Source organism: Emiliania huxleyi, assembly GCF_000372725.1.
Source record: "Emiliania huxleyi CCMP1516 unplaced genomic scaffold EMIHUscaffold_286, whole genome shotgun sequence".
NCBI classification, from domain to species: Eukaryota; Haptophyta; order Isochrysidales; family Noelaerhabdaceae; genus Emiliania; species Emiliania huxleyi.
The window spans coordinates 109234-121016 of record NW_005199885.1 but is presented as its reverse complement, the minus strand read 5'-3'; the positions used below and the strand labels follow the sequence as shown (position 1 = coordinate 121016).

Sequence of the window (11783 nt, the reverse complement as noted above, 5' to 3'; positions counted from 1 at the left end):
GCGCGCACACTTCTGGGACCCGCGGCCGCCGGGCGTGCGGCGGCACAACGAGTCGAACGAACCGTACCAGCGCAGAGCGGCGCGTCTCGCGAGCGCCCGCGGCCGCCACGCCGCCGCCGTCCGCGGCCGACGGTGGTCGCGAATCAACGCGCCGCGGTGCACCGCTGCGCCTGTCCTTGCGCGCCGCTGGACGTCGGCCGAGAAGACCGCTTCCCTCTGGGGACCCGACTCCGCGAAGATCGCGCGCGCGTCGTGAGTGGCGGCGCGCGCGCGATCTCTGTTCCCGGGCACGCCGGTCGCAGTGGCATGGGATCCCAGGCTCAAAAGCGCTCTCAAAACAGCGAGCTGCTCCTCCTCCTGCCGCCGTTCTCGCCGCCGCCGCCGCCGCCGCCGCCTCCGCCGCCGCCGCCGCCGCCGCCGCCGCCGCCGCCTCGCGCCTTGCCTCCGTCACCGCCGCCCTCCATCTCGCAGCGGCGCGTCCCTCTGATGGCGCGGGCTCCTCGCTCGATGGCGCATTCTGTCGCGCCCTCGCCGCCGCCCCCCCTCTCGCCGCCGCTCCGCTCGTGGCCGCCCCATCCCCTGTCAATCCCGCCGCCTCCCCTGCCAATCCCCCGCACCACCGCCGCCACCGCCTCGCGCGTTTAGCGGGCCTTTAAGCTTAGGAATCCTAAATATAGGAGGACAGCCCGTATATAAAGAAAAGAAACGCAATGCACTCCAAGTGCTCCAAGTGCAATGTCGATGGTGCCACCTTTATCAACCACAAAAAAGGCCCGCGCGTGCTGCGCGGGCCCGGCGAGCGACTAGCGAGCCAACCTGCTAGTATTTAAAAAAAGCCGGGGCGAGTTGGGGGCAAACCCTGCAATCAATCAATCAACCCTGCCCGCGAGTTGGGGGCAAACCCTGCCCTGCGTCACAGCTCGGTGATCGCGCCGGCCGGACACCACTGTACGTCCGTTCCGGGCATTTGAACGCGACCTTCGGGGGCAAAGACATGGGCTCTATGGCTCAGACTGGACTCCTCTTGGTCCCTTCTGATGCCCTAGGCCACACCTGGGCCTTACCTGGGGCGCTAGGGGGCGGGCAGGGTTTGCCCCCCCCAACTGGCCAAAAGGGGAGAAAACGAAACAACTCTGTCTCACGGTGTATCATTTTCATCAGAACCTCCTGCTCGAGGTCCACGTCAACCGACTCTCAAGACCGACTCGTCAGGACCCATGCACATGAAGCTCCTCGCGCTGGCAATCGCGTCCGCAGATGCCCGTGGAATCGCGGGTTTTGCAGGCGGCTCGGACGTGATCGAGGCGGCGCTTGAGACGTTGCCTCCTGACGTTGGCACCCTGGGGGCGGCTGTCTCGAGTCGCGCTCGGCGCTCGCTTGGGTCCTCGTGCAGCGAGAACTGCACCGGTACCGTCAGCGTTCGGACTGGCCGCTGCGGACGCGAACCCTGGTTCAACTGTCTCTTCATATCAAGACCATTCTTGGTGATGTTTATCACCGGCAGGTGCTTTGACAACAGTCACCGAAAGAGTGCGACGACGTCCTGTTTGGAGGCGTTTGGCGGAACGCCTTTCCGCATGTACAGCACACCCAATGGTGTCGCACTCAATGCTCAAAACCTGGGCGATACATCAAGCGGGGGATGGCGCCAGAGCGAGGCTCTCAACCCTACGTCAGTTTACGGCGTTCGCGTCAGGCATGGCTACTTTTTCAACGTGATCGACGTGGAGGCTTGGTACACTCCCCAGGTCCAACTCGCCTGGGAAGAGATGGACCGCACTCAGCCGCCAGGACGGCGGCTGAGCGTTGCCGCTGGCGACACCAACAGCACCGGCGGAGCGCCACCGTCAGTAACCACTGCTCCTCCTGCACACGATCACTACAGGATCTCGTCTGCCCGCAACCGCCCATGCACGCTCGACTTCATGGGGCTTGGAGATTTCGGTGACCACGTCTTCGAACCTGATGGCAATTTGGTGGCGGAGTACATTGCTCTAGAGCGGCTTTGGCGCGCTGGATGCGGCAGCTTTGCCTGTGCCGTCTCCAGCGCGCCTCAGCTAGAATGCATCGACCTGGCAGGCCCGACAACACTCGCCGCCACGAGCATAGGGACGACCGCACAACGTCTCGTGGACAGTTCCGATCCAGAGACACGGCACTTCCATGCCGCGTCTCGCAACCACTCCACCCGCTACCACCGACCACGGTTCGGAGTCAAACGCGACTGCCGGGGCAGCGAGCAGGGCGAGTGCTTGCCTTCGAACGACGGAGCCATCGGCGCTTACGACGTCGCCGCGATGCTTTGGTATATTCTGGCCGAGCCCCCCTACGACACATTACAGCAGGTGCCGGCGCAAGTGAAGACGGTCATGCCGGGAGAAGTCGCAGCCCGGTGCGCAGGCTCTGCGGACAGCGCTCCTCGGGGGGACGACGTTTCCGCGAGGGCGGTTTGGGCGATGCAGCACTATACCAGCCGGAGCGCCGACGAGCTCTCTGACATGACGGCAACCGTGAAGACTTGGAGCCAAGCCAAAAGCGGTGGTTGGGTCAAGGTGGCTCTTTCAGGAGTGCAGACTGTCTACGAGCTCCTGTTGATCGGCCTCAGCCACGATCCTCAGCGCGAGGTCGAGCTCAGCGGGGAAGCTTTTCCGGACCAAGACTGCGGCGAGGAGTGCGCACCCGACCTTCCCGAACAGATCCAAATCAGGTTCGCAAGACGAATGGAGTACGCTCACCGCTCCTCGCTTGCTGAGGCGGACAGCCTCTCGTGGGCTGTGACTCTCGCCTCTGACGCCTGTGCCACAATAAACGGCAATTTCGGTGGAGGTGTCGCTATGCGAGGCAGCACCCTCTCGCTCAGGCAAGACCCACCCACCAAGGCGTGCTCGTTTGACGTCTTTGTGTGGGTTCCGCAGCAGTCGGCCCCTGCGCGACTCTACCTCGCCGCAGGCTCGAGTAGCCAAGGCACCACCCCCTCGCTCCTCCGAATGGATGTGCCATCAGCACATTTCCCTGCCCAGCCGCGCTCGTTGGCCCCCGCCCCTCCCTCGCCGCCGCCGTCACAGCCGCCGTCGCCTCCGCCCGCTCTTCTGCCGTCACCCTCTACGTTGCTCTCGATCGGTGTCCTAGGCTTGATAATGATGGCCTGGTTTATCCTCCTCATCCGCTGCCACTTCTTGTGGCGGCTCACGGACCACGACGGGTCGAGAACGTCTTGGATGGAGAGAGCGTTCGGGGGTCGCCCTGAGCTAGTCCGCGTCGGCAGTCGAGCTTCGCTTTGTCAGATGACAACGGCGACTTCAATAGACAACCTTCCGTTGCACACCGTTCGACTTGCGACTTCAGCCAAAATTCCAGTGCCGCCTCCACCGACGCCGACGCCCACGCCAACAACGCCGGCGGTGCAAACAACGCGATACGCCGAAACGCCGCCGCCGCCGCCGCCGCCGACTCCGCCGACGCTGCAAACAACGCCGCTGCTCGGCGCCCCTGGGCCCTCTTCCCCGTCACGCTTCGTCCGCCATGCGGTGGCGAGCGGCAGGGCACGCAGTCGGAGCACGATGCTCCCCATCACTGCTAGCTGGGTCGCCGACGGTCGAGACCTCGGCCCTCGCCCCGCTCGCTGGCCCGAAGTCGCCCCTACGGCCTTCGGGTGGACCTCAGATGTCCGTTTGGCCGAGGTGCAGGAGGGCAGCAAATCCCTCGACAGTTAAAAACCTCCGACTGCCGCACGACGTTCAGGCCGCGAAGCGAGAAGGCCGGTAGTCCGCCCCTCTTCCGCCGATGCCTCCCTTGTGCGATGTTTCTGTTCACGTGGGTGGGTGCCGATCGCGCGCGTCACAGCACACTGGCCCAGCGGCACGCAAGGTCTTTTACACTCCTTGTGAGTTGTGTAAAGCACGAGTCCGCTCCATAGTAGTACTGTACACATGGTCGTCATGTACAATGCGCTTCATGTGTGCAAGTGTGGCACGCAGCAAGAGGCTAGATCGTAATACGACGTCGACGAGAGATAGGAGACAGCAGGGACCTTGAGGGACCGAACGAGTGGAGCGACACACAGAACCACAAGACAAGATTGATTGATTGAGATGGGAAGGCGAAACACAGTCCGACCAACGACTGGGACACCAACGCGGTATGGGTGGACGCTAGACGGGCGATGACGGTCACACAGGAGCGACACACAGAACCACAAGACAAGACACTCAGCCGAACTGACTGCCACACATCCTGAGCGAACTTCCCTAGTCACCCGCGGCCGGACTCCATCCGGCACGCGTCGCTGGGCGCTCAGAGCTGCGTCCCCTGCTCGCCACCCCGACGCCCAAGGCGCCCGAGCGAACGACAGGCGGCATACAGACCCCCTATCTGGCAAGGAGCCGGAATCCGGTTGGGACGCGTAAATGGCAAAGTCCTGTTTGCAAAGGCTCGTCCAACGCGCCCCTCTGTTCGCCCTGGTTGTAACGCCGCTGCTGCTCTATCTGCTTGAGCGGCCCGTGGTGACGAGGCACGGGCATGCACACAGAGTCGTCGTCGGCGCCGCGTTCCCCGCTGCTCCAGTGCCGCTCGAGCAGTCTAGCCCGCCTCTGGTGGCTGCAGCTGCGCAGAAGCCCTCTCCGCCGCCTCCACCCGCTGTAAGCCCACCACCGCCATCGCCACCGCCGCCACTGCCACCGCTTCGTTCACCGCCGCCGCCACCGCCGCCGCCACCACCGCCGCCGCCGCCGCCGCCGCTTCTCTCGCCACCGCCGCCACCAGCTCGCAGCCCCGTCCCAGACCTGAGCGCTCTGATGCTCGGAGGGTGCGGGCGTGTATTCATCGACGGCGGCTCCAACATGGGCGAGGCGGTCGGCGCGTTTGCCGACGGACGCTTCTTCAGCTGTGCGATGCAGGCGCCGCCGCGCAACCACCGAGCGGCGTGGGCGAGCATGGGCCGTGGGGAGAAGGAGGCGTCGATGGGTCCGCTGCGGGAGCCGCGCTCCTTCTGCGTGCGCTCCTTCGAGGCTGCGCCGTCGCTGCTACCGCCGCTGCGCGAGGAGGAGGCCTCGCTCCGAGCGCGCGGTTTCGACGTCCGCTTTGTCGACGGCGCGCTGTCGAACCGGACGGTGCAAGCGACGCTAGCGAGACGGAGAGATGGAGAGATGGTCACGGAGGAGCGACACACGGGCACACGGGCAAGACTCTCAGCGGGCGGCCACACACTCTCCTCAGCGGCGGCGAAGCTGTGGGTGCGGCGCTGCGGGTGTGCGCGGCGTCTCTTCACAGCTCGAGCTGCGAAAAGGCCGCGCAGGAGGCGCGGCTTGTGTGAACGGCGTCTCTTCACAGCTCGAGCTGTGGACAGGCCGCGGAGGAGGCGCGGCCGGTGTGGCGGTACGCCTCGCACCGCTGGGGTGAGACCGCCGCCTCCCTCGACTTTCGCGACGTGCACGTCGAGCGCAAGCCGCTGCCGCTCTCCTCCCGCACGGTCCTCGGCCGCTCGTACGACCTGAACGAGATTGTGCGCGCCGTGGTCAAGGTGCACGGACGAAAGAAAGCAGAGACCTCTCTCTCTCTCTCTCGTTCTCTCTCGTTCTCTCTCTCTCTCTCTCTCTCTCTCTCTCTCTCTCTCTCTCTCTCTCTCTCTCTCTCTCTCTCTCTCTCTCTCTCTCTCTCTCTCTCTCTCTCTCTCTCTCTCTCTCTCTCTCTCTCTCTAGCTAGGAGATGGATAGAGAAGGAGCAGGTCCCCGAACGGCGAGTTCTCGGCTATATCTCCCGAATGTACCTCGGCTTATGAGGCTCTCCACCGCGGTGGGCAGCGCCGCCGCGCTCGTCCCCCGCCCGGAGGCCATAACGGCCGTCCGCCCGCCCCCGCAGGCCAACGCGTCGTCCGTCCTCGCGCTGCGGTTCGACGTCGAGGGCGGGGAGTGGGGTGCTGCGAACGGCGCCTCGTCACAGCTGGAGGTGTGAACAGGCTCGACGTCGAGGGCGGGGAGTGGTGGGTGCTGCGACGGCTGCTCGATGAGCCAGGGCTGCTCTGCAGGCACTTCCCCGGCTCGCCCCCACCCTTGCCCCGGCCTGCCCCCCGCCCTGGCGACGCCCTGGCGACGCCGTCATCGCGCCTGGCGCTTCGCAGCAGCTCTGGGTGGTGGCGGCGGGCGCTCCAAGAGCGGCGCTCTTGGGAAGAGGCTTCCCCCCCCCCCCCCCCAGCAAGGCACGCGACACACCACACCACGCCCTGGCGACGGCTGACGCCGCGCCGCGCCCCCGCACTGCTCCGGCAGCGTCTCGTACATCTTCGCCGAGTTCCACTCCGCCGCATCTGCGCCTCAGAGGGAGCGGCTGCGCAGCTACGGCCTCGAGGCGGACGCCTTTGAGACGCTCAAGGAGCGGGTGCACGCGGCGATGGAGGCGACGCCTGGCTGCCGCCTCCGCCTCTACTGGCGCTCCTTTTGGGCCTCCTGCGGCGACAAGCAGAGATTCGAGTGGCGCGACGCGCCGCAGGCGAGAGACGTGGCCAGCCTCGGAGAGGAGGCGCTCCGGAAGATGGGGCTGCCGTCGAGGCTGCGCGTCGTGAAGGGATAAAAGCGATGCGGTTTTCCGCTTCTACTATCTTGTAAAAAGTCGATCGACACCTGGGCGGACACGGCGGGGGCGCAGAGACCAAACGACGACACGCTGACCAGGATGTGGTCCACAATAAAACGACACGTCGAGGTTGCCTCCCACAGTGACGAGGCAGGACAACGCCAAGACAACATCAAAGAGAGCACGCGCAACGAGACCGAACGCGACAGACATAGCTCGGCGCTACCCTTCAGAACATTATACCTAGGCAAGGAGCCGAGCACAGAGAGCGACGCAGCAGATAGCGATGCACAGCAGAAGGAAAAGACGAAAAAGACGATGGCCCTGGACGGGGGAGGCGACGAGTGGAGAGTGGCCGCCGATGGAGAGGCGACGATCGGCGGGGACGCATGGTGGGGGAGTGACGAGAGTAGATGGATCTGACCTCGGGACTGATGTGACCAAGCGCTGGTAGCGTGGTTTTACCTCACACCCATGGTCTCACAGTGTGCCGGCAGTCGCCGAGCAGTGTCGCTCACACAAGCCGCAGCACAAGTGACTGAGGGCCAGTGAGGGCGAGCCCATCGCTGTCACAGCTGTGGCAGCCGCACAGTAGGCTGTGTCAACTGTGCAGAGTGTGTGAGCAGCAGAGGAGCTGCTCTCCAGGCTTCTGTCGCAAAGAGCTGCATGCCACCAAAAGCGCTGTCGAGGTTCGCCGAGCGTGGCGCAGGTTGGAGGGGACACCGTCACCGACGAGCGCGACCGTTGGACTTTTCACTCCGGACAAAGACCGCTGCACAGCGGATGGTATGGGCCGTGCAGCGGTCAGAGCGGCGAGGCGCGGGAGCGTCTGTGGCGAGGGGGTCGCGTCCTCCGATTTCCGTCAACCCAGCATCCACACCCTTTACGATGGGCAGCCCCGGACGTCGAGGTGGAGCCGTGGGACGAGCCCGACGAGGGCGAGAAGCTGCGCGCCTCCGCGCGGCCACCGGAGCCGGCTACGAGGGTAGCCCTCTCGCGCTTCCGGCCGCATACTCTCGTCCCGGAGAAGGAGCTGCTGTCCCTCGCCGAGTTCACGTCCAAGCACGAGTTCCTGCACCAGGCGCAGCGGCGCTTCACGACGGTGGTCCACAACAGGAACTGGCGCGACCTCGCCATGGAGCTCGCCGAGGAGGGCTCCGCGGGATCGCGGTCTGCTCCTCGTGGCAAGAGGGGCATGGCGCGTGCCGAGGGCAGGGAGCGGGCGAGGCACGCGGCCTAGCGGGAGGCGGCCCGCTTCGTGGCGGTGAGCCAGGATGGCGCCGGCGCCTTCCTCAACGCCATCCCCATGCGGGATGACATGCGAATGGAGACCTGGGCGATGCGGATCTCGGTGCAGCGCCGCCTGGGTCTCCCCCTCGATGTGGCTTGCCAGGCCGTGTCGGTGGGCAAGAGGACTCCTAAGTGCCTTGCCGTCCTCGCAGGAGTCGCTTAGGCGGCTCCCGTGGTGTACCTGTGTTAGTGGCAGTGCGCGCCAGTCCCGTGCCTAGTGTCGTGCGAGGGAGTTTTGTCGTAAAATTCTTTCCTCCTTGTCGTAGATTGCCGGATAGATAGGGGGTCTGTTCCCACTGACTCGCGCCAAAACGCCCTGCCTACCTACCTATCCCCAGGCCGCGCAGCGAGCGAAGCGAAAAAGATGAATTTTACAACAAAACTCCCTCGCACGACACTGGGCACAGGACTGGGCACGGGACTGGCTCGCACTGGCACTAACACAGGTACACCAAAAAGATGAAACCAACCTGCCTGCGCAGACCCCCTATCCGGCTAGGAGCCGGAACCCAGCCACCTGTGTATCGCGGGGGCACCTCGGCATTGCCAGCAATTCGGTGCTGGTCTTGCCGTCTTGAAGAGTGGGCACGCGAAGGCAGGCGCCGGAGCAAACGTAGAGGCGGTCACTACGCTCAGAGCTCCGAGCCTGCATAATCATAATCACCATGCGGGGAGGCTTGATCGCTGCAACTCTTCTCTTCCGCCCTGCTGCCCACCTTCTCGCGCTCAGGGCAGCGGTGCGGGTTGAGGCGAGTGTTGGTTCTAGCGCGGCGGACGAAGCTCGGACGATCGTGTCGCTTCGCGTCTCTGCGCGAGCTCTTGCCGATGAGAGGCAGCTCTTCGCAGAGGAGCAGGAGCCGGGCGGAGCCGCGGCTGTCCGAGCAGAGCGGGCTGAGCGAGGCGCGAGGGCCAAGCGCCCGCGTGCGTCCAAGGTCCCGGTGTACAAACCGTTCGGTCGGATCCCGGCGGACTTTGACGCGGCGACCGTCGAGCGACTCATCGCGAGGCGCGTGCAGGCGCGGCTGAAAAGGCACTACAACGAGGCGGACCGGCTGCAGCAGCGCGTGCTGCGGCTCGGCGTTCGGCGGGCTTTGCACGCCTGAGACGACTTGTTGCAGCAAGAACTCGGGCGCCCAGGCCACGGCTGTGTGCTGAGTAGGCTCGACGACCGGCGGCGCACTTGGTCCGTCCAGAAGGGCTGGGCCAGGCGGCGGGACGCGGTGGCGGCGGCGGACGCCGCGAGCGTGCGCAGGCAGCACGAGCTGGAGAGCGAGGTCGAGCAGCGGATTCGGCAGCTCTTCTCCTTTTGGGACGCCGACGGGTCGGGCCGGCTCGATCGCTCGGAGTTTCGTCTGGTGCTGCAGGTGCCTCGACTGCGGCTGCTCTTGACCCCTCGAGACCCTCGATATCGAGACCCGCTCCCCCCCGCAGGTGCTCGACTTGCCGGGCAGCGAGGAGGAGCACGACGCGACATTCGACACGTGGGACAGCGACGCGAGCGGCGACCTCGATTTCGCAGAGGTGCAGGCGGCGCTCCGGGCGTACGCAGCCAGTGGCGGCGCGGGCGGCGACGACGACGTGCCGTTGGCGCGCACGCTCTCTGAACCGAAGGAAGGCTGCACACGCAGGCGAAGGAGCGGGGGGGATGTTTGGCTGTAGGAGCTGCTCTCCCACGAGGACTTCATCACGCGCGTGACGGCGATGCGGGTCGGCTTTGCGCCGCGGGCGACGCCACCGCGATGAAGGTAGGAGCGTTTGCGGCGAGAGTCGGCGTTGTTCAGTGCTCAGTGGGGGTGTATGCGATTGCGCTTTGCGGCGCCCCGCCGCCCCGCCCCCGGGGGGCGCCCGCGTCGGATCTCTCCACACTCTCGCACCGATCCCAGACAGGGAGCCTGTGTGTGTGTACGTGTGTTATACAAAAATGCGCTCTTCTTCTCACGTGGTAGTCGTACAAAAGTAACTCTACATGTTGCGAACACGGCCAACTTGAGTGTCACATATTCCGGATTCGGAACCAGGGCGCTAGAGGGCTCCACTCTGGGGCGCGCGCCGCCGCGGCTCTCAGTCTCACGCTCGTCTCTCATCTCTCGCGCTTCTGCCGCATCATCTCGTCGTAAGCGCGCTGGAGCTTGCCTCCCGAAAGCAGGTTCTCAAAGAAGCCTGGCGCCTGCTCGTCATCCTCACCCTCCACCCAGCCCTGCTCAGCGTACGGCAGCCGCAGGTCGAAGCGCTCGCCGTTATCATACTTGCCACCAACACCAAACTCACCGCCGACGCCGAAAGAGGCCATGGGCATCGGGATGCCGCCCTTGGGCTCGTCCTCGTATCCCAGCGGATTCAGCTTTCCTTCCTTCTGGCGCTTCTTCCACTCCACCAACGGGTCCTCCTTGCCCCGCTGCCACGCGAACTTGTCCGCAAACGCCGCTGAGGACTCGCGGCGCCTCTTCTCGGTGGCACGCATGTACTCAGCGGACGCCTTGGGATTCTTCCGGCGCGCCGCCACCTCCAGCTGCTCGGCGTACGCGCGGTCTATCTCCGCCTGCTTCTCCTCGTCGGGCTTGAAAAAGCTGGAGAAGAGCTCATTCAAGCTTGCGCTGACGGCCCCGCCCAGGCCGTCGCCCTGTGGTTGTTGCTCCTTGGCAACGAGCGGCGGCGCTCTGGCGCTTGCCTGCAGCGGAGCCAGCGGCACCGGCACCAGCGCGAAAGCGACAGCCAAAGCACCCTGCAACATGCACTGTTGCCGGTGTGCAATGAGGTCTGAAAAAGAATTTTGCGCGCGCGCGGCGGCGTGCCGTCCTCCCATCCCTGACTTTTATGTTTTTGTTTTCTTTCTTGCACGGCCCTCTTAACCCCCCTTCCTCTCATAGGTACGAGTGAACTCGATCAACATCATGTCAGAGAACAAGACGGCAGTGAAGGTCGGCATCATGTCGGCCGAAGACGGCAGCATAAAGGTCGTCGTCTTCTCCGCGCCGAAGTCGCCCCCGGCTCCGCTCCTCGGAGCCAAGGCGGTGCGTGTGCGCGTGTCGCAGATCTCCATCGACCATCCACTCTCCTTGAGCACTTGAGCACTTGATAGGGTCGATTCCGCATGGTACGGGACCCCTCGATCGTCTCTCCTCCCAACACGCTCCCCGTTCCCCCTCGCGTTTTCAAGATTAGCGCGTCAGAGTGAATTGGAACGAGCCAAGATCGAGGAAGCGGAACTGACTGACTGACTGACTTTCGAGGTAGGAGAGAGAGATTTTTGAACACCCAACAAGAAATCATTCTTCCTTCCCTAGGCTCTAGGCAGGAAGTGAAGGAAGAACAGAGTTGAAGTCAGAGATACTGCGTCACACTCCTAGTGGAGGCGCGCGATCCACGACTCTCCGTTTTACGCGCCAATGGATCCTCACCGAAGCTGCAAAATCGCCTCACCCTCGACCCCCGGGCCCCGCTCAGCCGTTTTGACCCGCCGCCCAAAGCTCCGCCGTTCGCTGCCGTGGTCTGCCGTCGTGCCGCCGTTCCTAAGTCGCGCGCGGCAGCGTCGACCGCACGGCCTACTCGCCCAAGTACTCGCTCTCTTTTATGTCCCACCATGCAGAGCGCATCTCTCTCTCTGTTGTGCGAGGCGTGAACCGCGCCATTCGCTCTCACCTGGCAACCCTGTCTGCACGTCTCGCGCGCGCGTGAACAGGGCTCCAGGCCCCAAATGACGTGTGAGTGTTAGAGTTGTTTGGTATTGCTAAAAATCTCTCTCTCTCTCTCGATGAAGGTCAAACAACAAAACAACTCTAAAAAAAATGAAGGTCCCACGACCTGCTGCCCAAGCGCGCGCGGGCGGCGGCATGGCGGGGCAGCGCTGGGCGCCGGCATGAATTCTTTTTCCGCGAGGGTTGCGTATGGTCTCGAGGTGGGTTGCGTATGGTCTCGAGGTGGGTTGC

General features: G+C 64.5%; 4 protein-coding genes across 4 annotated transcripts; 3 read left to right on the top strand and 1 right to left on the bottom strand.

The window, feature by feature from the left end:
• Nucleotides 1–107: 107 nt before the first annotated feature.
• On the top strand, nt 108–687 carry EMIHUDRAFT_444030 (hypothetical protein; the record flags this gene model as incomplete). Its single annotated transcript, XM_005776046.1, has 1 exon — nt 108–687. A coding segment is annotated over one exon (549 nt), but the record flags the coding sequence as incomplete, so codon positions are not given.
• A 3706-nt stretch (nt 688–4393) lies between these two features.
• On the top strand, nt 4394–6564 carry EMIHUDRAFT_457933 (hypothetical protein; the record flags this gene model as incomplete). Its single annotated transcript, XM_005776045.1, has 5 exons — nt 4394–5231; nt 5345–5518; nt 5857–5885; nt 5954–6022; nt 6264–6564. The coding sequence occupies exons 1-5, from the start codon at nt 4407–4409 to the stop codon at nt 6562–6564; spliced, it is 1398 nt and encodes a 465-aa protein (XP_005776102.1). The 5' UTR covers nt 4394–4406.
• Nucleotides 6565–8509: 1945 nt separating this feature from the next.
• Nucleotides 8510–9794, top strand: EMIHUDRAFT_444026 (hypothetical protein). Its single transcript, XM_005776044.1, has 4 exons — nt 8510–8941; nt 9017–9221; nt 9289–9444; nt 9517–9794. The coding sequence occupies exons 1-4, from the start codon at nt 8523–8525 to the stop codon at nt 9598–9600; spliced, it is 864 nt and encodes a 287-aa protein (XP_005776101.1). The 5' UTR covers nt 8510–8522; the 3' UTR covers nt 9601–9794.
• Nucleotides 9795–9798: 4 nt separating this feature from the next.
• Nucleotides 9799–10598, bottom strand: EMIHUDRAFT_367967 (hypothetical protein). The gene has a single exon (XM_005776043.1). It carries the CDS (start codon nt 10586–10588, stop codon nt 9938–9940), a length of 651 nt encoding a protein of 216 aa, XP_005776100.1. The 5' UTR covers nt 10589–10598; the 3' UTR covers nt 9799–9937.
• Nucleotides 10599–11783: the final 1185 nt, after the last annotated feature.